The 25,000-nt window shown below is 40.1% G+C and overlaps 2 protein-coding genes, 2 long non-coding RNA genes and 1 pseudogene across 4 annotated transcripts; 3 read left to right on the top strand and 2 right to left on the bottom strand.

Moving 5' to 3' along the window:
* The first annotated feature begins 2,112 nt into the window (after positions 1-2,112).
* On the top strand, positions 2,113-3,189 carry LOC138031928 (uncharacterized). The gene is made up of 2 exons (XM_068879532.1): positions 2,113-2,323; positions 2,579-3,189. The coding sequence occupies exons 1-2, from the start codon at positions 2,113-2,115 to the stop codon at positions 3,187-3,189; spliced, it is 822 nt and encodes a 273-aa protein (XP_068735633.1).
* Positions 3,190-6,959: 3,770 nt separating this feature from the next.
* LOC138033771 (uncharacterized) lies at positions 6,960-21,874 on the top strand. The gene is made up of 3 exons (XR_011128663.1): positions 6,960-7,089; positions 13,261-13,354; positions 21,738-21,874. It is a non-coding gene; the product is annotated as an uncharacterized lncRNA (long non-coding RNA).
* Positions 8,002-8,619, top strand: LOC138032285 (uncharacterized). The gene has a single exon (XM_068879927.1). The coding sequence runs from the start codon at positions 8,002-8,004 to the stop codon at positions 8,617-8,619; it is 618 nt and encodes a 205-aa protein (XP_068736028.1).
* LOC138033852 (uncharacterized) lies at positions 9,064-12,510 on the bottom strand (annotated as a pseudogene).
* Positions 21,875-22,537: 663 nt separating the features above from the next.
* LOC138032236 (uncharacterized) lies at positions 22,538-24,113 on the bottom strand. The gene is made up of 3 exons (XR_011128310.1): positions 23,882-24,113; positions 23,541-23,648; positions 22,538-22,744 (listed from the first exon to the last, which is right to left on the bottom strand). It is a non-coding gene; the product is annotated as an uncharacterized lncRNA (long non-coding RNA).
* Between the last annotated feature and the right edge of the window lie 887 nt (positions 24,114-25,000).

Genomic DNA, 25,000 nt, shown 5'->3' with positions numbered 1-25,000 from the left:
ACATCACTATGTTGAGAAGAAAAATAAGCATCGCACATAGCACAGCGTGCGCAAGGAATTACTGTCACATATCTTGCTCACTACTTAAACATTAACCCACGATGATCGCCTATCAAAGCAAAACAAAAAAAAGTCATTGAAATCTAGTTTTTAATATGTTAGTCTTCATTTTTGTGCTGGTTCGGATGCTCTTCCACTGAGCTACAGAAGACACATCGGAGCTAAGCCCAGCATTACAATCGGAACAGGTGATGTGGATGCGTCCTTTATTCTTGGTTTTCTCCCACGTGATTCGACGGCCATGTTGGATGGCAATACAATACCATTTCTTTTCGCAGAATTTGCATAATGCTAACGTTTTGTTCTCAGCGAAGAAACAGCTGTCTTGCCACCCAACATGGCCACCATGACGTCACATGAAAACCAGCAATACCGCTTGGATTAAAATGAGTAAAGGTGTCTTCCTTGCAATTATTGTTTAAAAGATAGCTTATTTGTGTTTTAAAATATATTGCTTCACATTAAACTCTTTTTTTCTAACAGTACAAACAAGAGCTTCAATCGTGCAAAAAATCACTTTAACATTCCCTTAGGAATTAATAAAATTCTACTTTCTAAATCCGGAAATATTGTTGCGAAGGAGCAGGTGATAACGCCTTGCTCCTGTTAACAGCAAGATCATAACATTTCGTTTAGTCACCCATCTGTCCTTTGGAAAGCTGCATAATTACATAAAAGCTAAAAGACTAAGTAGCCATTAAATTCTTGAAGGTAACATTAATCCTTGCATCATAACTTATAATTACTCTTCGGAGACATGGACAATTTTCTTCAAAGTGCTCTTCATAATATGACGAACCTCTGGATACCGCCAACAATAAACCAAAGGATTTAACGACGAATTGAGAAGAACGATAAAAAATGTGACTACGTTTGCTGTTAACATAGAAACACGCGGGAAACTCGTTCGTAATAACATGTAGCAAGCATATGGAAGATAACACGCGACAAATACAAAATAAATGTACAAGACATTTAAGGCGGACTTATTTCGTTCTCTGTGGAGCGCCACTGCTTGCAAATTTTGTTGCTGAAATTGACTTTGAATTTGATTCCAATGATATCGGGCTACTTTGTAAACACAAAAGTATGCAACTGTTGTTAACAGAAATCCGATCGATCCTATGGCGACAACAAAATAGAACTTCACTGTGGTAACAATAACGCAAGTTGAGACACAAATTGTCAGCCATATTGCAACTAAGGCGATTGTAACACGTCTGGAAGTCACAAGCTCATCATATCTCAGATGAAGAGAAACAGCGAGAAGTCTATCAACACCAATGGCAGTTACATTAAAAAACGATGCCATCGTGAGAAGTTTAGTATAGCGTAGCAAAAAGTTAAAGTTAATGGACAGAGTACGTCAAGGTTGTAGTTTCCATTCAATGCCATACCCTGGAGCACCGCAAGGCTCGGTTGACCCAATACTCCCACTGCAAGATCAGTGAACGAAAGACTCAGAAGAAACTTCCTCAAATTATCGGGTAGGAATGACGTTTTCCGTAGAGCTTGAATGGCCAGAATATTTCCAAATATTGCCACGGCAGAAAAAACAAAGTTTAACACACACACAGAAAACAATGTGGTTCTATGGGATCCAGAAAGTTGTTGAATTTTATGCAAGTGATGGCTGCAGAACTGGTCGGCCATAGTACTTCAACTTAATTTTCAGACTATTCCTGAACTTAGTAAAGCTATTCCGTTTCGTTTGGGTGAGGTACGTACCATCTGTTTTTCAATTTTTTTTATAGCTCTGCACGTCAGGTTAAAACGTTGGCATTGTAATTCGTTTCTGCAGTAAGCGTGAGATCGGATTGGTCGTAAATAACAAATTAAGTTGTTGAAATTATGTTTGACTAAATATTAAAAGACCATTGACGTCAAGTTGAAATGTCTACTCGTTCAATCGTCGTATGCTATAATATAACATGGAACACCAGGTTGAGGCAGATTGCATCAGACCACGTGGTGAATGTTGTGGAAGAAATCTATGTTGGAATAAAACTGAGTTGTGTTTTTACCTGAAGTTTGTCTTATCCACCAAGAAGTATGGCCACACCCGGAACAGGTTATGGGCCCAGTCGACGGCTAATGTTTGATGGTGACGAAACGAAATACGAGCTTTGGGAAATTAAGTTCCTTGGATTTATGCGACTACACAAGTTGCACGATGTTATCCTAGCAGAAGGCGAGCTAGATGAGGAAAATAGGGTCAAGAACATTGATGCTTTCGCCCAGCTAATCCAGTGTTTAGATGACCGTAATGAAGGGGTAGTTTCTAAAGAAACTGTGGTGCTGCGTCGGTGGGGAAGTAGTATACAAAAATTTGGTTTTATCAACGGAGTTGATAATGTAAATTGGCCACCGTACAGAGATTCTAAAAGCTGACGTTTCGAGCGTTAGCCCTTCGTCAGAGCGAATGACGAAGGGCTAACGCTCGAAACGTCAGCTTTTAGAATCTCTGTACGGTGGCCAATTTACATTATCAACTCCGTTGATAAAACCAAATTTTTAGATGACCGTAGCCTATCCTTGGTCATGAGAGATGCAAAGGACGATGGCAAGAAAGCTCTACAAATACTGAGGAATCATTACATGGGCAAAAGCAAGCCACGTGTTCTTGCGCTCTACACCGAACTTACTTCACTGCAAAAAGGCTATGCTGAGAGTATTACGGATTATGTATTACGGGCCGAAACTGCAGCTGCATCACTGAAATCGGCCGACGAGATAGTCAGTGACAGCCTTTTGATTGCTATGGTGTTAAAAGGCTTACCTGAGGAATATGAAACGTTTTCAGCCATTGTTTCGCAGCGCGATGAAAAGGAAGACAAGATGAAGTTCCAAGAGTACAAGATCGCACTGAGGAGCTACGAAGAGACGGAGAAATCACGTACCCCATCACAAACTGGCGAAGACAGCGTCATGAACTGTAAAAAGAAGAAATCACCACCAAAAACCACTGTGACCTGCTATTCCTGTGGCCAGCTTGGACATAAATCGCCAGAGTGCCGGTCTAAGGACAAGAAGAATCCTAAGAAAGAAAACAACCGATGGTGCAGCCACTGCAGATTGAAGACTCACAATACGGAGTATGTCGCAAGAAAGACACTGCAAAAACCATGAGTGATGATAACAAGGACGCTTCGTTTGCGTTCAAAGTGACTATGGACAATTTTAATACCATTAGAGATAACTCTTTGTTAGTTGACACTGGAGCTACTGCTCACATTCTTAATGACAAATTTTGATGACAAGTTTAACCCCGTGAACCATTACATAGAATTAGCGGATGGTAGTAGAGCATGCGGTATTGTATCTGCCAAGGGCAGAGCAAAAGTTCTTCTACATGATTTAGAGCGGGTCCCCCATGAAGTTTTTCTTGAAGATGCTTTGTACATATCTAGCTATAAGCACAACATATTTTCTGTCCAAGCAGCAGTCAGTAAGGGAGGTGCCGTAAATTTGACACCAAATTCCTCTGAGTTGAGTGCCCCAGATGGCACGAAATTTTCCATACAGAAATATGGTAAGCTGTATTATTACTGGGTTTCCTATGGCAAACCCAGTCGAGGTCTGCGTTTAGTTTGTTTGTTTTCTTTTTTTTTTCTTTTTTTCCTTTTTTTTCGTTTTTTTTTTTCCGTGTTTGTAAAAGTCTTGCCTGTCACTCCCCTGGTAAGTGGTGTCTTTGTGCATAGAGCCTTCTGCGCGTATTTTCTTAGGATCGAGAGGGTAGTGGAACTGCGTAGATTTCTCTGCTGGATACAGTGGAATCATTAACTTAGCCTGCAATGGCGTCGAAAGTCATGTAACGCGAATGACGTTTTAGTGGATCATTAAACAAAATATACCCTTTTGGAGTTCAATAATGGAAAGTCAGTAGGATAAACTAGTCAGGAATCTCAAAATCGACGAGTACTGGACTTCGACAACAATCTATCGCCCGTCGAGACGAAATCAAAATGAGTTGTATTTACCTGAAGTACATGGTAATTTGACACGATTGAGTTTATTGTCTTCACGCACGCAGTGAAATAAGAAGAGCAAATATGTTGTTTGTTTCAATAAATTTTTCGCTGGAAAAGATTCTGTGGTATTTTCTGCCTTTGTGAATTATAATATCATGTTGTGTATGAATTTCCGAGCTTAAGGTTGAAATGTGATATGGGAGAAGTTTTTTAGCATTGCTCTGTAAGCAGGAAGGGTTCACAGGCCTGTTGGAAGCGTGCTTGAGTTTCAACAAAATGAGCCCCAAAATCAGTGAAAAATTGTGACGCAGATGAATAATAAAGTAGCTGCCATTTCCAAAATGATGAAATTAGCTGGTGATAAATAACGTCGAACGTGTCTTGGAGAGTAAATTTTGACTTTGCATAAACAAGAGTTGGGTGATTGTGATCTTTGTTTTGACTTCGCTCATTTCATTGTCAAACTTTATAGCACTTGACAGAAAAAGAAAGTTACAAAAACCCGGTATCTTGCCATCATTTGACACAGATACTTCACTGTTTGGCGAGTAAACATGCCGCGGCGCCCGCTGAATTCCGGCCATGTCACTTTCGATTTGGCGATTTATTTGAACGTAGCAAAAATCTCCCAAAATGTTTGTCGCTGATCGTAACTTTTTATATTCTATATTCACGGTTCAAAATTAATGTTGTTTTCATGTCGTAAATATGTTATTCTCGATCGACCGTCCTGGAGACTTCCTTCTGCTCTTTCTAAAAACTGTGTATCAATAGTTATTTACTTTTGCATCAATATTTGTTTTTGCATAAAGCAAGCTAACAAAATCTGTACCTTGCTGAGTTCGCATTTGTTAGCGTTAATAGTATTTTCGGTCCGATGCTTCTGTTTTAGAGGGGTCTATTGTTTTGGTCTCCCATCCAAACACTAACCCCGCCCGAAAGGACTTAACTTCAGTGAATTTTACTATTACAAAGCTGTCAGATGCTCAGAGGGAACACTTAAACTTGTGGTGTATATTTTATCAACATGTCAGCCCAGAAGCCAATGTTTCTCACTTCCCATTTATTTTCTTCAATCTTTCTGGGTTCAGTACTTTGCTAGTAACCACATGTCTTCTCAGACTATTTACCCAAGACTTCTACCATGGCACTACAATGATAGACAATACCAAAACAATATCGTACACTGTTAGAGCTACATATTACGCAAGGACAGATCTGTTTCGTCGTACGAACGTGTGAGGACCTGTGAGCCAAAGGGCCTCTTCTGGTATGACTTCTTAATGACCTTGAAAGAAAATCCTTTGGAAAAGTGCACGTACCACAAGCAACCCAGTGTACCCTTTCGGAGGGTCTAGTCTTAAAGATGCTTTCCAGTCCGTTCTGCGCAGACTCGACGGTTTGTTTACAGTTTTTGTTTTGAAAAGAATTCACGTCATGTAAAAGATCACGAAGTTGAACACTTCATGGCTATTTACAGAGCTCGGGTTGCCGCCATAATGAATGCGAGCGTAAGTTTCACGCCCGACGATCTCGAACAAAGTAATATTGAAGCTGCCGCTAATCAGCCAGGTCGGGATGACATCTTTACATGTACTTGTAGTGGAGTTTGTTTGCGAGAAAGTGGCAGAAATTCCTGTCCATGTCGAAGTGCACATCAGTTCTGCATGTCTCGTTGCCACCAAAGAGCCACGTGGAACTTGTGCATGAACTCCCGCCGTGTGTTGGAGGATGATTCTTCGGTAGGTGATGTAAGTTCGATTTATTTTCGCTGTGTTGATAGAAGTTGAACGGGTCTATGATTTTATAACACACGATTTCTGCAATTTTTTGGTGTGTGTGCGTGTTTGTAGAAAACGTCTTCAGAAGGTGAATCCACCAACACGGAAAATGCGGGGTGTCTGGAAAACCGGAATAGCGAATAGCGAATAGTCGCGAATAGCGAATAGCGAACAGCGAATAGTCGCGAATAGCGAATAGTACGAACAGTGCGAATAGTGGCGAATAGTGACGAATAGTCGCGAATAGTGACGAATAGTCTTCAATAGTCACCGCCTTATGCTGAACAATCTCGTAATCAAAGCAAATAATATGCTCACCTGTCGTCGAAAGAGAGTTTCGTGCATGCTTTTACAAACACTCTAAAGAAGAACAAACGTCAAAATGCAAAAATATAAATCACTTTCATTAATACATCAAGCTCATGATCATCTCCTCGCACAGTGGCGCCCGAACATAAATTTCATCATCCTCATCTGTGCTGTCCGATCCGGCGAGACACGTTCTGTAAAAAGGAATAAAATCAAAATGTGAGGCAAGTGGTTTGTGATTAAAGAGACAAACGAGCTACTCTGATAACCGTTGCGTTAATTAATTATACAAATAAGCAACAGGATTTCAGTGCATTTATTACCTTTTCTTCTCAGGGCTCAAGCTGTCCTTCGCCGACACATCTCTGCTTTTTTAGCGGGAAAATCCCATCCAACGTTGCTGCGCGGTTGACCAGGAAGTACTGGGTACCAAATTTTCGTCATTTTGTCACAATCCCCCCCCCTCCACCCATATTTGCCACTATTTGTTACTATTCGTCACTATTCGTCACTATTCGCGACTATTCGCCACTATTCGCACTATTCGTACTATTCGTGACTATTCGCTGTTCGGTATTCGCGACTGTTCGCTATTCGCTATTCGGGTTTTCCAGACACCCGAAAATGCGCTCGATACCAGTCAAATAGAAACACGCCCAACCAGGGGACGAGGCAGAGGGGGAAGAAGAGGCCGAGGTGGAAGAGGAATACAGAGAGATCAGTCAGTGCAGAGAGAAACACGCTCAACCAGGGGACGAGGCACAGGAGGAAGACGAGGCCGGCGTGGAAGAGGAATACAGAGGCATCAGTCGGTGGAGACAGGACGGGGAACAAGCAGCGCGAGAGAAGGGGCAGAGGGCACGGAAAGAGGAAGGGGTGCTAGAGCTGCAAGAGGTCGTGGAAGAGGACGCTTGGTGGTGGAAGAGGATGCAGGAGAAAGACAGGCTAGAATCAATCAACAAGTGCAGGTAAATGAGATTTATTGCTCACCTTTTGACGTCACCACTCTGACTAAAATAGTTAACTGATAGTTATGTAATAAGTGGAATTTTTTACAAACCTTGAACACATAGTTGATCTCACCAAATGGACAGTTGTCATGGAAAGAAAATAGGTTCTTGTGTTTAATCATTGATATCAGTAATCGTAGCCATTGTCTTTATTTACATTGTATTCAATGGATTTGTGTAGTTGCATTTAGTTAGGCATGTCCTGATCAGGACTCATGTCTTGGTGCCTCCACTGCTGAAATTTAGTTGTTGACTAGATTTAGTGATCAACCACTAACATTGACAAAAAACGTGTAAGAACAAAGTTGTCGAGAACTAAACACTACTTTGTTAGATTGTTGACAACTGCAAAGACACCACCTATCTTCGAGCATTACCAACAACATTTTATTCGCTTTTAAATTTGAGATGACACAGGAATATTCAGCTAGCTAGACTCGTCATTATTAGACAAACAAGAAAAGTGAGGTTTGAATGTCACTTTAACCTTTTACGGCTGTATATAGGGGTGGCTATGCAATACAGACACCATCTTTTGACATTAAGCAAGGGGGCTGCAGGCAGACACCACCAATTATTTTGTGGTTCAGTGGGTCCTGTTCGAGTGTAAGCAGTTGTCCTTCTCGAATGGGGAAATTCGTTAGTTGTTTAAAGAAATTATTTAGGGTTTAGTTGCCAACAAATTGCTTCACACACTATGCCTTTTAGTTGTCAATGAAAGTTTAGTCGTTCATTACAGTAACTGAATTTCTAGCCTGTGGAGACCCTTCACGCCGGGCTGGTGTGCGCTCCAGAGCGGAACTTTGCTGCCCGCTGTAGTTTACAGTTGTACAGCGGAAATACAAATAAAACTACAAGGCAATTTTCAAAATGGCGGCTGAAAATGCTATTTTCAATGCTACTAAGGCCCTGCGTCCTCTACATAGTGAAGTTGACAATTTCTTTTTGTTTGAAGAAGAAGTGAAAGCAGTTCTCGCTTCAATTATTGAAAAACACCGTGTGGGCCAAAACTCTTTGAAACGAGCAAAAATGTCTCGAATTCCAGCATCAGCACTCCTCGAAGGAGAAGTAAAGATTTGGTTACAGATGCTTCATAGGCGCCTCAGTCCAAGAATGAAGGCCCGCAGTGGTTGGACCGTACAGTTCAAACGGGCCATGTCTTCGGAAATTTTCTCTTTAATTCTACACAGTGTGAAAAAGGCCCGTTCCGCTTATGGTGTTTCGCACAAAGAAGAGAAGCACGCAGATATAATCTGTTATGACCGGGAGAACAGACTGATTCGAGATTTTGCCAAGTTATCAGAGCTAAGCAGTGACTCAGTCCGAGAATTTCTAATCAAGAACAGTAAAGGAACAAGAAAAGGAACTTCAAAAGTTTTCATAAGTTCTGAAACTCCCTTGACGATCACATTTATCAAGAGGACTCAGCAAGCAGTGGTGAAAGCCCACTACAAATTCTGTAATGAATTTGGTTACACGTTTTCGTAAGCATTTAAGTAGTGAGAACTAGACTGAGTGGAGTATCTTTCAGGCCGGCAGGTACAGGTCACAGGTCATTATTTAACTTATACAGAAAGTGTCCTAAACATTCATAAAAGCTAACCTTAAGCCTAATTAGGTGTAATTAGGCCTTTTTAGGCCTAAATAGGCCAATTTAAGCCTAAAGAAAAGTATCCTAAACATTCATAAAAGCTAATTTTAGGCCTAATTAAGCCTAAAGAAAAGTTTTTAGGCCTATGGTTAGCTTTTAGGAATGTTTAGGATACTTGCTCTATAAAGAAAACAATGACCTGTGACCTGCTAATAAGTACAGTATCTTAATCTTCCTGGCAGCTGCTAATAAGTACAGTATCTTAATATTCCTAGCTGCTGCTTATATAATCTTAAGTCAGCAGTGTTTTTGAGTTAGACTGTGTACAGATTTAACATTAATTACAAAAGCTGTGGAGCGATCTTTCCGTCTTTTACACTTTGCTCAATAAGTTTCATGATTGGGTGTCCACAAAAAAAGCACTTAGCATCCTCAGGAGATGCCTTTAGCAGACCACAATAGCAATAAGATGGATCACTGAATACCCTTTCTGGGATGTAGGCTACATTTTTGCTTGCAGCTTCTGGCTGCTGAAAACCATGCTGAGGCAGCCAAATCAGCATCACATATTCATGTCTAAATATTTCAACCCACCTGTTTTGATATGTTGTATTTTCACTTAATTTTTTCACAAAGATATGCTTCGCTTCTCGCCCTTCCATCGTTACCATTCCCAGCCCCTGGCCATACTTTTCAAGCACTTGATGACAATGAACAGGGACAATGTGACCCAATGTCCAGACAGTAGGATTTACAGAGCTTGGCAACAACAATGAATTTACTTTAAAATACTCGTGACAAGCAATAGAAAGCTGACCAATCTGGGCTGATGTTATCTCAAATCTATTAAAAAGAGAAACACAGTCTCTCAGCCTCACACCTAAATAAGTTAAAATAAGAACTGTTTGCCTTTCTTTCCTGGAGTCACTTTCACAACTTAGCCACTTGATTAACCTCATAAAGTTATGACAAAAACAGAGGGAGTCTTTTCCAGTAAATCTATAATGCAATTCAGCTCCAGACCCTTGTGTTTCATTGAACCACTGTTTGGTCTTGTTTGCAAGGCGCCTGGTCTTTACCTCGGTTTGTAAAGCTGTAATTACCTGTGCGAAAGGGCTCTCAGTTGGGACCTCAGAAAACTTCTTACAATCAGCTGGCAGCTTAGATTTTCTTATAGCTTCTGTCAAAACTGCTTTAAAGAAGTACTGCCAAGCATTGTTCTTGAGATGAAGGGGTTCTACATGAGCCTTATTAATGTAAGAACCTAAGAGAGGCAAAAATTCCTGTCTACTATTTTGCTTGGCAATGTAATCTGTAATTTTAGATCTCTTTGTTTTCTCAGAAATTTTTTCTAGTGCTACTCTTTTCTTGAATGCATTAACCTTGTTGACAACATTTACTCTTTGCTGGTAATTCCATGGCTTCCACTTGTTTGAACTTTTAGTTCCAAATGTACCCTTCACATCCCTACATTCGCAAAGGGTGAGAAATATTTAGCACTAATAGTTAATTCACCTGCTAACATTGCCAGCATCTTCATGTCATTTGGCAACTCCTCCAGCTGAAACCTATATTTAATGCCTTCCAATTCATATTCAGCTCTTTCTAACTCTGCAAGTTGAGGTAATAATGACCTCACATATTTCTTTGTAACAGGAGAGCATTCATCACAGTTGGCACCAAAAATTAGAAAGTTATCATAACTGGATGCCACCCTTCTTCCAACATTAAGGAGACTGACTAAGAAAGAACACGCGCTTTCATTTTTGCCAAATGGGCATCCGTCACCACCAAGAGCAATTTGAAAAGTGCCTGTTGATCCTGCAAAGCCTTTCAAGCTTTCTTTCCTACTTTCAGAAAGATAAAATTTAGCAAGCATTGGAAGGTATTGTCTTAAATCTCTGTATGCACCATTCACTGAATTTTCAATTTCTAAGCCCTCTAGGTAGTCTGGGTCAATTTCATGAACAGTCCCAATATCAATCTTTTTTAGTTGTTCTACAAGGTTACTGTAAGTGAGCAGCTTTGGAACCTTACAGCCTTTCATAACTGAAATGCTTGTTCTTTTCCCTGGTTTATTTTCATTTGATTTCATTGAAAGTACCAGTCTAACACTTTTGTACTTTCGTTTCCCCATTACACCACTTGCATAATATGTTGCAATACTTCTCACAATGTTGTCATGTGACTTTTCAAATTCTGATACACTCGACTTATACTCTTTACAAACTACTTTGTTAGTCAGCTGCTTATTCTCACACACGTATTTAGTTAAAGTATCTAATTTGCATCTTTTGTGCAACGTGTCAAACAAGCCATCGAAAGTGGCTGAAGAATGTTCATTTGTGCTTCCATGAATTTTGGCAGCAGCTTCAGTGGTCTCATGCCTTCTCTTCCTTGCAGTTCTTGGTCCCAGTGTTGATTCCCCATTTACAAGTACAGTAGGGCTTCTTGTTCGTGCCTGAGATACTTGTCCCTGTGACAAAAAATAACATCAAATCCCAAGATAAAGCCCTGGGCTCATATCACTTCATAAGGCACTTTGGGTGGGCTTTTAACTGGTGGGGGCTTATATCCATGGGGGCTTAAACGTGGGATTTTACAATATTGCTAAACTAGACACTGGGTAGTAACACATTCATTTAAATGGTTGGACGATACTAAAATTATAAACAAAACAGATTTGAACACTTCAATTCTATTTAGCCACATCTTACATTTGATATTCGGATGTTTAGAATTTAGAGACACTGTCATTTATGACAGTCTTTGACCAACCAGATGAACACAGGCACACGCTCAGGTTTCTTGCCTCGCACTGGATTTTAAATGTCTGGCACTGGCTGTCATTCTGGCACTGGCTCTGTGTTCAGAGGCTAGTTCACCAAAATTAAACTTACAAAAATATTTTTTTTTTCTCTTTATGTTATTATCCATAGAACCACTGAATAATGCAAACCTACAGACGTAGTCTGAAGTCAGTGTGTCCAGCAGTTTTTTGCTCCACACTAGCTAGCAAGGCAACCACAATGAAGAATCAACAGTATACTCAACAGGAATATTTTCCAGTTCATGTGTTATGTCCTTGCATCGTTCCCTGACTGTGGCCAACTGAAAGCATTAATTATACAACAAGTGATTTGTTAAACACTGATTGGTTAATTTTTACTGTCATTTTATTTAATTTTAACTGTCATTCATATCTTAAATCTTAAATTTATTGTTATTATTGTTAGTTAATTAATCTAGAATATAAGTGATGAATGGCCCACCTAGATTAGCAATTACTAAGCTGTAATTTTCGAAATGAAAGAAACTAAAGATTATCATTATTGTTGATAATATTTAGAGTTCAGACACAAAAAGCTGGCAGGGGAGTGTTTACAAATGTTTCTGTAGGGAGGTACAGCACAGATGCACAAACAATTACGAGAATAATAATAATGATAATAATAATAATAATAATAATTATTATTATTATTATTATTAATTTTTCACCCTGTCAAAATTGAATTACAAGTCTCCCTGTACATGCACTCCCACCACTTGCCTATAAAGCTGTCTTACAAAATTCTCAAATATTCGAAATATGAAACTTTTACAAAGCACCAATACTGAATTACTTAAAAAGGACAAATTAAATATCATTTCACCTTTTCCTGGGCTCGTTGGACTTTTTTGTACTCTGTCAATAGCTTGCGATTCTCAGTCACAGCTTTCTCTCTTGCAACTTTCCGGGCTTTGATGAATTGAGCCACGTCAAAGCGCTTGTTCTTTCCGCGTGGCATCCTAGGAAATAAATCGTAAAAAACTAAGAAAAGAAAGCCATATTACGAAAACAAAAATCATAGAGTTTTTGTCAAGGCCTTGAAATTTCTCTTCGTAGCAAAATTTCTCGCATAGGTAGAAATCCTTAAAAAACTATCCGGGCCAAAAATACGATACCAACAACAGAAAAAACTTACCTTCTCTTTTACTATTTCTTCGGCTGTCTCTTCCTAAGCGAATATCAAAGAAAGTATGGCATGTTTGGTACCAAAATGACGGGAAAACCGTGCACTATCAGTTCATTTCAGATTTGGCGCCTTTAGGCTAATCCCAGGACCGCTCGGAGACATTCTTTGAGAGGCGTTAACTCAGTTCCAATCTTCCCTAAAAAACGCACGGTCAAGGACGCCATATTTGTGGACAAGGATTGTTCCGCTTCATAGCACGCACCAGCCCGGCGTGTTACTGATTTTATTAACCTGCGTCAAAAAATAAAGGATGTCTGCATGTATGTGTCTGTATGTACCCCAAATGTCATGAAATGATTTTCACAAAATGTACAAAATATTTTACATTTGGTTCATGTAATTACTGAACATTTTTAGAGGCAGTATCTGTAATCATCTTGAACAACACCAGAACAAGTAAAATGGCAGTTGTTACTCATGTGCGGGAGGTACACGAGTTTAGGATTCGGCGCTGTTTTTCGTATTTTTTTATAAATTCAAATTTTCATATCAATTCTATTTTTCCACTTCTTCAATTTTCAGGATCTGGTTGACAGACTCAGTGAAGTCCAGCTTCGAGCACTGGCAGTTGAACTTTTGAGACGTCAACCTGCAGTATATGCAGATATTGCTAATGGTGAGTTACAAGTTGGGGCTCCTATAAGAGATCCTGTAAGAGAACCTTTACCAGTCCCTGAACCTGACAATCCAGATCCTGGAGACTCTGATCATGAATCAGATCCAGGTCCACCAAATGAGGTCCCAGATTGGTGCAACTGCCAAAATTGCAGACCAATGCCTACACAAGATGAAAATAAATGCTGCACAAGAACTGAAAGACCTTGCATAACTACAAACCCCCTGTTCACACAGTTGGTATTGGATGCCAATGTGCTTGATATAGCCATGCGCTACAGAGAGGATGTCCTTGTTCTTGAACATCCTAGAAACAATGAGAATTTCCGGCATACTGCATACAGGCAGTATGTTTTATGACAATATGGGAGACTAGGACAAGGAAACCGCAGAGTTATTCCCAGTTGCTGCGTACTTGCTATTCGCTCCCGATATCCATCTCCAAATGGAATTTACACAGGTGGTTTCCGGCCTGCTCGTTTGTAATACAAATGTACCATTTTTGCTTGTTTTCATAACTCAGACTCAAATCATTCCTAAACCTTATTGTCACACAATGTCTACGGTAATGCACTTCCATTATATTTTATTGTAATATACCTTTAGTGATGAATATGTGAGAGTAAATATATGAAAATGACAAATTAATTGAACTGAATGATCATCACAGTTATGAACACTACTTAAGAGGAAGTGAAAGGCTTTCTCACTTATTCATCACTTATGGGTATATTACGAACCAACAAAACGGCCAGCTCCCAGTTGGCTTGTTAGCTCAGTTGGTAGAGCACTGCTCCAGTATCGCAGAGGTTTGAATCCCGTACAAGCCTGAATTTGTTTTCAGGCTTTATTTGCACTACTGCTGCTGTAGTCTTCATATCTGCAATGATCATTCACATATTCATTCTTTGATCTGCAGTTCAAATATGTGATTTTTTTATATTCATTCTCACATGACTTTCATTGTAAGCTTGATTTAAACTGATTTCATTTGTATGCTTTTATGCCAATTGCTGATACCATCAAGCTGTAAGTAGATATGGCAGGATTAAAAAAGGAAGACTACCTTGTAAAAGCCTGTGAGGGTTTGTTTACTCTTCCTCCCATGATGGAAAATTTTTCTGATTTGATCTGATGCTTGATTACAAACATTAAGTAACTTGATCTAATATTGAACGGTTAAATACAAAAGGGGCAAAATTTCTTTCAAGAAAAATATTCTTGATTGTACGGTTAAAGCTCTCCTTCCCACTTGAACAACCTCTATGCACTACTGAAAGCGAGACTTGTGAGTTGTGAGGAGTTCCTCCATGTTTGGACGTGGAGTAACAAATCGATTCTGGACAATGTTTCTGGGGTGTTCAGGAGCTAATCCAAGTGGCTGGTCAACTGGTCCTTCAACACTGCGTACTTTCGCATAGATGAGCTCCATCAACTCAGGGATGTAAGCATACAATGTAGGTCTTATAGTCCAGCTGTTATCGTCCAAAATTGTTCACTTTGATGATAAAAGAATGAACCTTTGCCAGTTTACTATCATCCCTAAGACCATCATTTTGTGATGTGGAGCCAGCTGAAATTCGCTAATAGTGATGAGTACTGCGCATGCCTTAAAAATCGTCAACATGGAAACGAGGCTGAAAATTAAACCCTCCAAAAATGCCATTTTTAAGGTAACTTTGCACATTTTATCTTCTTATGTTGATGAAGGGTTCATCATCTTTGTTCTAACACTTAAAATGGTGTCACGTGACTTACTTGCTGGAAACTGCTATGATAATAAGTGGGATACCTGTGGCTACAGCTTCTAGTTAAATGTATTGTGTTTTTGCGTAGAAACTGATCGCTTATTTGTTACTTTTTGTTTTTTGCTTGTTTTCGGAGTACTAAAAAGTACAAAAACTACCAATCCTACTTTGGTTAATGTATATTTTTTTTAAGCAATGCTGCATGGAACCGAGCCTGCAACGAGACAAGACAAACAACAGTAGAAGAGACCAATTCCCTGGCCCAGTTGAACTGAATATTTATTTGACAAGTAGAATATTCCATTGAAAAACCTAATGCTCTGCTTTCATTAGGAAATGGGATATATAGACTAATAAAGACCGCTTTGAAAACCGTTTAATCTTTGCATTTTCTTTGCTCGGTTTGGTATTTAGAAAGGTTATCCTGATTGAGTAAGCACTCCAGTATGAACCCTTTTTGACAACAATTTATTGGTTACTGACCTGTTTTCTCTGTTAAGTATTCTTGGTTTCTAAAGAGCAATCCTAGTTGCAGTTGCCCCCACAGTTGCACAGACCTGTACATGCCAAATTTGCCTTAACACACTTACAACGTCCTCTACACACCGTCTTACACCCGCAGTGGATGAGTTCATAACATGAATCTTTCGCTTGTTGGAGGGTTGTCCAGTGAGGCACCCAGACACTGTCTTCACGCTGCCAACCCCACTGAGAAGGGCATGGTATTACTGGCTCCTTAAGAAGGGTTTGCTGCCAGACAAAACCACCTTGAAACACTGCTCTCTTGGCATGGTTAACAAGTGCCGCTCTAGTGTGAGGAATGTTGTCGAGGCTTCTTGACTTTTTTGAAAACAGCTCTTGCCTTGCTTCGTTGATGTTTCTGAGGCTGCTTGTTCTGTCATAAAGAAGGATCGCAAATCTCTCAATTACTGCCATGTGCTCCTCACTGATATCTTCGGTTCTCTCAAAGGGAGAACTTAACAAAAGCGATTTTATATCGTGGGCAGCATATTGTGCCTCAAAATCCTCTCTGCCAAGTCATGAGCCTGCCATCATTTCTCTCCTACCGATGTTTTTTGAAAATGCTCATTCATTGGCCATGATAGCTCATTCCATGAAAGTGATCAAGTCTGCTGTGCAGCATATCAACCCCTCCCAAATTCCAGTAATTGCTGTAGACCAACCACTGTTTGTTTTGGTGAAGCAAATTCAGTGGCAACTGGGTGAGATTTACAATGAAGATCAATACGTCATCATGCTTGGTGGACTCCATATAGAAATGGCAGCCTTCAAAATGCTGGGCAAGTGGTTGAACTGTAGCGGCTGGGCAGAGGCTCTTTGCAATGCAGGAGTGGCGACACAAGGCGTGGCTGATTCATTCCTCGCAGCAAGTCATCTAACTCGAACACGGCGGGCACATCAAGTGACCGCAGCCAGTCTTAACCTACTGATGAGTAAGGGATATGAGGAATATCTCGCCAAAGTTGATGACAATCAGCAAGTAAAGTCATTTCAAGAATGGAAGGAAGATTCACAAAGAAAGTCCCCACAGTTTTTGTACTGGGCTGGTGTACTAGATTTGCAGCTCTGTTGTCTTAAGCTTGTGAGAGCTTTCAGAGAAGCCAACTTTTCCATGTATGTCAATGCCATTAAACAGATTTTACCATGGTTCTTTGCACTGGATCATCCCAACTACGCCAGATGGCTCTCTGTACATTACCGAGACATGTGCGAACTTCCAGGCAAACATCCACATGTTCACGCACAATTCTGCAAAGGCTCTTTCGTAGTTCACAAGACAAAGAGGTGCTTCATCTATAGCGCTGGATCATGCTCATGAACAGGTTAATGCTGGGGTCAAAGGAGAAGGAGGTGCCGTGGGACTCACAGAAAACCCCGCAGCTTTGAGGAGATGGATGGTCGCAGGCCCTGAATTAGCACGAATGGTAGAAGAGTTTGAAGGCAACATATCTTCCGCTGAAGATCATCACCACCACGAACAGAAACATGGCTTCCAGAGTGCATTTGCTAAAGATGTAAAAAGTCTTATTTCGTCTTATGAAGAAATGGGCAACCCGTTCACAGATGAAGGTCTTGAGTTAATTGCAATCCACACGAAGGATGTCATGGATGCAGCTGTTGTTAGCTCTGTTCAGACTGTGTCAAAGATTGGAGAGGAACAGTTCAACACCTTTGTCAAAGAACGATTCGTTGACAGAAGCAAACTTATTATAGATCCTCTGAAGAAAAATAACCTACCTACATTCAGCACTCAAGGAAAGAAGATCCTTTCAAAAGACAAGGCCAAAGTAGAAATTTTGAAGGAGGAGGTTGTACATAACATGTCAAAGTCGAGATGGCAATCTGGAAGAGTTCTTCAAGTATGAGAACCAGCCATGGCCTCCATCCCTATCCCAAATGGGCAGTCTCAGAGGAGGACAAAGAGCAGATCTGGCAAAGTGCTTGCCCAATCCCTCGACTACAAACACAGAGAGTCCAAAGGTGGATGCATTTTAGATGGCGCTGTTATCGTTCAGATGTTGCCACCAAAAACAGCGCTTACCTTCGAAGAGTACTTTGATGCTGTATTTGCACCTTATGTCATGAAACAGCTAGAATCTGTAATCAGAGTTGATCTTGTGTGGGACGTGTATGTTTCGGACTCCTTGAAGCGATCTGCGCGGGAAAAGAGAGGCTCTGGTCAGCGACGAAAAGTGTTTCCGTCAACTCGAATTCCGTCTGATTGGAAAGGGTTCCTGAGAGTAGACCAAAACAAGGATGCAAACAAGGTAAGAACAATGACTACATGATGTACAATAAAATCTCTTCAATAAAAGCTTCAATATAATTACAGTCTCGGTGATAGTAACAGTGAATATAACAATCATCTGGATAGATAGGAATTTATTGGCAACTATTGTTGTTTCTAGGTGGTTACCTTGACAATCCCCGATGGAAAAGAAATCTATACCACGCATGGTGACGGTGTCTTGTCAACAACCAACAGAATGGAACTGCCTGTACTACAACCTTGCATCCATGAAGAGGCAGACACTGGCATTATGGTTCATGTATTAGATGCCAGCTTGTCAGGTCATAAGCGAATAAAGATCAGAAGCAATGATACAGACGTGGTTGTCTTGGCCATTTCAGTGGTTAACACTGTTCTAGTTGATGAACTGTGGGTTGCTTACGATTCTGGGAAGCATCTACACAACCTCCCTGCGCATACCATTGCGAGGTCGTTAGGTCAGGATAAATCATCAGCATTGCCAATGTTCCACGCCATAACAGGATGCGATACAGTGTCATTTTTCGGTGGACGAGGGAAAAAGACAGCGTGGGGAGTGTGGAAAGTGTTTCCTGAACTGACACCAGTTCTCAGAGCACTGGCAGCGTCAACTTCCTTAGCATTATCTAGCCAGTCTATTTCACGATCAGATTCGCTGTTGGATGAAGCTTGATGTTGAGATATAAGCGCCCAGTGGGTCTTTGGGCCAGGGGGCTGCCCTGAGGGTTGGGCCACGGGTGGTACTTCACTGTAACTTGATGGCAATTGGGCTATCTTCTTAGAGGTGGAACTTTTTGTTGGGTCAAAGACATCAGTGGCTCTATCGTTTCCCCTCTCCTCAGAAGTCGGGTGCTGTACTAGCGAAATTGCAGTACCGTGGAATGAATCATGGGCGCTGATTGAACTAGGGTTGTGGTCTATATTGTCAACCGCTGCGGTAGTGAATAGTCCCTCTTTGAGTTTAGACGGGCATACGACTCCTTCCCTCTCGTACCGTCCTATAACGCTGTTAGTGATTTCAGTAGATATAGAAAGCAGCCTGTCATACGAGATGCATATTCCCAGCTTGTAAAATGTTTCTATAAGAGACTTGTCCCTCGTGGTTCCATGAATTTTCAATGCTGCATAGATGGGTAGCGGGCATTCTCTTGCTCTGATGTGATGTGTGCTACCTGTAGAATCAGGACGATCACGAACTCGCGATACACTGTTGAATACCACTAGCTGGCTAACTGTCCGACACGCTTGACTGTCGGCGGGGTCTATCTTGGTTGTCGGGCCTTTGATAATCATGCTTATCAACGTTTTCAGGGATGCTGGAATAGCATTTCTCTGGCATTCTGGCTCAAATGTGCCATTAAATGAGTTCTTTATCTGTAGAATATCTCTTCTTACAATATTTGCTGCTTTTTCAAGGTGCTGAGCCTCTTAATCTTTGTAATTTTCATCCTTTAACCCAACACCGATTTCATGCTTTAAAGACAACAACCCATCTCTACCTTGCGTATGAGCTGTAAGGTCAGGAAAAGCTGCCAGTACTCTATCATTCAATCTAGAAGCATTAATTTTCCCTGGCTCAATTCCAAGTTCTTGCAATTTGGAGGAAAAAAATCTCACTAGATCTGATAGCTTTAGCACCGCAATATTTTCAATTTCAAGACTTTCGTCGACATAGGCGACGAGTTCTGCAAAGGCAAGTTCATCTAATTCGACTTGTGATTTCACAGTATGCTTTGTAGTTGGTGAATTCGACTGTCTTGCTCGATTATACAGGCCAACTAAGCACTTTCCATGGTACCTTGCCTCAATTGCTATCAAATCTCCAGCAGATAGCTTAGCTATAAGCTTGCTATCATTCAACAGAAAGGCACATTCCCTGACTTTTTGATCTACTTCAAGGGTGGAAGCAGCATGAAGATTTAGCTGACTATCAACTGTATCGCAAAAAAAACAGTGGCTCTCTCCATGAAATCTTGGAACACTAGATCGTCACAGGACTGGAAATGCATTCTCCGATTCCCATTTCATCTTTACCATTCTTTTCTACTTTTGATATCTCAGCCAGTTTTCTTTTTTTGGCACGCTCTAACTTTGTATTACTGAAAAGATCCCTACATGACTTGTGCCATGACGCCTTTTTATCTAGAAACGTCTGTTCGATTCCATTTCCCGCGTCTAGCAATTTGACATCTAATGCTGCAGGCTCTATACCGAGGTTTTGAAATTCCTTAAGATTATTGACAAACGAAGTGTAGCCGGCACCAGCATCTTTTCTCTTCGAGTTGGCAGGACATTGCAGATCTTCTTTTGTACTCTTTTGGCAAATAATGCATTGATGACAATCCATGATTTAATAAATAGCTGAAATAAGATTCGCCGCATTATTTTAGTTAACAATAATGACTTGCCCAGTTTTATCTTCATATTTGAAGTTTCGACTGTTTCGATATCACAGCTCTTTCATGATCGATAATCATTGAACGGAAACGTATTGGTTCAAAATGTCTACCTGGAGTTTCTTCATCATCTATAAGATAACACCTTGTATCAAACAAAAATAAAAGTTTGTTCTATAAAATTAAAAAAAGGAAAAATCCTTACCTGCAATGACTGTAAGTTCACATGGAGGCTACCATCTTGAAAACCGTGAGAAGCATAGGTTCTAGTCCCCAGTAATGTGAGTTTAAAGCAATCCATTGAGAAGTTTTTTTTTTTAACAAAAAGCACATAATGTTCATTTTTTCAGTTATCTTTTTACATCACATTATAACTTGTCCTTGTTTAAACTTCCTAGCAAAACACAGTATGTTTTGCATGCTTTGATCCCGCCTCCTTTTCAAGTAATTTGTTTTTACGAACATATTATTGCCCCGCAGAGCGTTTTGTTTTTACCTTGGCTGCTTCTTTACTGAAAGCAACCAGAGTAATGACTAATCTACAATACTAACTCAAAAATCACATGGAAACCCAAGCTGGCTTGTATATACAAACTGTATCCACAGGCATCCTACTCAGTCCCATGTAAGTTTCCAGTAAGTAGGTCACGTGACACCATTTTAAGTTTTACAACATCTGTTATGACCCCCTCGTCAGTATAAAAAGTTAAGTTGTATCAAGTGACCTTAAAAATGGCAATTTCGAAGGGTTTCACTTCCAGCCTCGTTTCCATGTTGGTAATTTTAACACCTGCGCAGTACTCAGCCCCATTAACGAATTTTCGCTGGCTCCATATCAAAAAATGTTGGTCTTAGGGATAGTAATAATCTGGCAAAGTTTCATTCTTTTATCATCAAAGTGAACAATTCAGCATATTTTTGGACGATAACAGCTGGACTATAGGCTCCACTGCTTTGTGCATTTGCTGTACTGTGCCCTGTATCTGTTCAAAGCATTTAATACAAGTGAAGATAAAAAATTCAATACTTTAAGTACATGTTTCAGTTTTTACTGTACCAGCTGCTGTCAGGGGTTTCATTGCATTTTCATACACCCTTTTACACCCCCATTTTACATGTATATTATACACATTGTAGACCTCTGTAGCTGTTTGATACACCCATAAGGCAGGGGTTTCAATAACTTTAGTTGTGAGCGGCCACTGAAGGTGTAATATGGGCCACAATTAAGGCCCCTTTCCTCTAGGGGAGTCTGGGGGCATGCCCCCCCCCCCTTCCCCCTCCCCCAGAAAAAATTGAAATCTAGAACTTCGGAAATACGATTTCCAGCATTCTGGCCATCAGAAAGCGTGCTGTCTTTCTAGCATTTTAAAATTTCACTAGTCATCCTTGTTGTTGAATTTGCTTTTTTTAATATCATTTTTATTTTCATTATTGAAATCCAAACAGACTGCAGTAAGAGGTCCTACAGGCGGTGATAGCCCACCGGTAACCAGCTTTTATTGAAACCCCTGAAGGAAAAGCAGGATTTCATGAAAATGTTACATCAACACTGTATGTGGGGAGAAATAAACAAACAAGTCACATTTAGAAGGTATTATATATGCAATTTTTGATACCTTGACTGGCCATCTGCTGTTGTGGCAATTTCACGATTTCTGTGCTTGTTAAAGTCAATGGCAGCGAGCTGGTTCCTCAGTTTGTAGCCCACATATCTGGCAATATAAATTGCAAGTTATGGCATGACTCTGTACATTACAACCCCCAACATTATGATGTAATAAGATGTACTTGAATCAGTACTTACGAGTAAGAGTGTCTCTCTCTTTGATGCATACATAAGCGAGTGGTTGTGGAACGACTCTAAAAACCCAGTGTGTCTAAAAAGAAAATAGTGTAAAGGAATAAGAAGTCTCCAATTTGACAATTTTACAGATAATATTTATGGACATAAACTTTTCATACGAGTGTGTACAGTGTACCTACATTTACCAACCTAACATTTGTAACTTGTCAAATATTTAGGTTGGATAATACATGTACCTCTGTTACATTGTATAATAAAATGTTTCAGTGTTAAGGCCCACTCTGTTTTTCTTTCTGACTCATTGTTTGTATTTTGCTGTTTTTACTCTGATGTACACAAACACCTGTAATTGATTTTTGGTTTTCAACTTGAAAAATCTAGCACGCAAAGGCCATATCACTTACATGTTGTTGATTGTTCATATGTGAAGAAAATACCTGAAGTTTACATAATACGAAAGTGTCCTCAGTATGTTCTTATCCATCACAACCTCCCTCAATGCATTGTGGGCTGGAGTATTCTTCTTCAACCAAGGCTTGTTCCTGTCATCTGCACTTAGAGGTTCATGGGCACACTTTCCTTCTCCACTTTCTGCCAATAGCCACTCATGCTCATCCACAACATGGCGCAGAATGCTAATCCACATTTCCTTTGAGAAAATGACACAATCACCAACAGCACAGTACATGTACTTGTACAACACTACACAATAGCATACTACAGCAAGTACTGTAAGTAAAGCTATGCATAAGCTAACTACAAGCATGTGTCTGTTGCAGAATGACAACCTTTTGAACATGTGCCAAGTTCACAATAAGTGCATGGGTGTATTAAGTTTTGGATGGATGTGTGCACCCAGGCCTCCAAATGTCAACCCCATTTTAGAAAGGGTTGGTAATAGGCCACTTTCGATATATTAAAATTCAGCTTGATAGTGAGGCCTAGAGGACACAAACAAAAGAAATGAATAGACATGGTCATTCAATTTCCTTTGTTTGTGTCCGCTAAGCATCGCTGCCATGCTAAATTTTGATATATCGAAAGTGGTCTATTGAAATGATTCTGCATTTGTAAATATAGGCAACTTTAGTTTTTGAAAACCTTGTTCCTTGTAGTGGAATTTTGCAAATTCCACTACAACACTTAAAATGTTTTAAGATTTCTGTTCTCTACACATTGTACATTTGAAATACAATAGTTCAGCTTCTGCAGAAAATAGTTTTTTTTTTCACCTTCAGCTGATCACAAGCAAATGCAAAGCTTTCATGCTTTAGCAATATTACACGCTGCTATGGAAAATGTTCTAGATCATCAGTCCCAAAAGCACAACCCTCTTGAGTGCCACAAACCTGTACAGCTGTCGTAAGGGAATTTAAACCCCTTGTGGCCCAATTAGATTTCCACAAGTAAATGATGAATTGCTGCTAGTACTGACAGAGTGTTACCTTCATGTTATCAACATTGCCATTGCAGCATCTGAAACAGTACCAAAAGTGGTTTCTAACTGCACTGATCCACAACCCCAACTCATCATTTCCTTTTGACTGTGAAGCCTGTCAAATTACAGGTATCAAGATCTAAAATTAGAGATACTCCAAAGAGGGAAACTAAAATTTACTAGCATAACTCTGTACTGTACAGGCTACAATGTATTAGCGTAAGCTTTGCCAACTTTGAATCAAAATAAATTGAAAATTGTACAACAATGGTTATTGTATAATGTACTGCAAGGACAATAAAACCTACTGGAAATTAACAATAAATGTTTGCTGATCCTTGTACTCACGGAGTTTAATTTCTTGCATATTCCTTTACCACCATGCCACACATCACGTTGATGGACAATGTCTTTCAGCTTATCTGAGTTCTCTGAGGAAAAAAGACAAGCGGTTCATCAACCTGGTAATTATGTTCCCAAAGAAAAGTTGCAAATGAGCAACACACACAATAATGACAGAAATGATCATATTACATTTTTTATACCAGGCTTTGCAACATCAATTCCACAATTCAAAGCACTGCCCACTCCACTCTACCACACCACTCACACAACACATTAAGGACTTCAAAGTAACATTTTCCTAACACATATAAATATAGAAACCAAAAAAAACACACGCTTCAAGCAACATGGCACTTACTGAAAAGTGCACCAATTTCTGCATGCCCATCTGTGACAACTTCTTTGATCACCATATCAGTTGCCATCAGAGTATCCATCCCCCTCTCAAAACCAATTCTCTCCATGTTTGCACTTTTTCTACCCTCTACCTCTCTCACATCAACAATTTCCAAGTGCAAAATAGTTTTCGTTTCCATGTCTGCTAGGGTGTAGGTGCAGTGCTGAGCAGAATAGCCTGGTGAGTCATTTCGGCCATCTCCACTCAATATTACTTCCTTCCCAGCCCTTTCCTGCCAAAACTCCTTTTGCATTGCTTTCCAGTAATCATCCACAGCTGGGGCAACAAACAACTTTTGTTACTGATAAAATAAGGAGGAAGAAAAATACTGCAGATTGAGAAAGCTAAAAAGTAGACCAACTTTGGTAAAAGAATTTCCTGAAAGAAGGATGGATGATGCCAACAAGAGGTTTCCAGCTCTCACATTGTCACAGGTAGGTTGGGAAGCCCATCTTCCGCCTAAATGGCCAGCACTACATTGCCAGGAAACAACCAAGCAAGTACCAACATATGTTTTTTATAAACATAATTCCTTTCACATCCTGATCTACCACACCTCTTTCCATGAAGCTACAGGAGCAATGACATAATGTGCTCTGTAAACACAATGCATTTTTCCATTCCAATGGCATCTTTTGATGTTACAACTTCTACCTGCCTGGAAGCCTGGGATGGTTCCTCCTGATCATCATCAATTTGCTGGTCGTCATGGCCATCGATTGTAA

The sequence above is a fragment of the Montipora capricornis genome, chromosome 14 (assembly GCF_036669925.1).
Source record: "Montipora capricornis isolate CH-2021 chromosome 14, ASM3666992v2, whole genome shotgun sequence".
Taxonomy (NCBI): domain Eukaryota; kingdom Metazoa; phylum Cnidaria; class Anthozoa; order Scleractinia; family Acroporidae; genus Montipora; species Montipora capricornis.
The sequence above is the reverse complement of the archived record's forward strand: the minus strand, read 5'-3'. Positions and strand labels throughout refer to the sequence as shown.

What these genes read in the sequence shown, in the direction of transcription:
- LOC138031928 (XM_068879532.1), top strand. Translation starts at nt 2,113, where the DNA reads ATGGCCACACCCGGAACAGGTTATGGGCCCAGTCGACGGCTAATGTTT. An exon ending in AATCCAGTGTTTAGATGACC is followed by an intron (nt 2,324 to 2,578) that starts GTAATGAAGGGG and finishes CCAAATTTTTAG; the next exon opens with ATGACCGTAGCCTATCCTTG.
- LOC138032285 (XM_068879927.1), top strand. Translation starts at nt 8,002, where the DNA reads ATGGCGGCTGAAAATGCTATTTTCAATGCTACTAAGGCCCTGCGTCCT.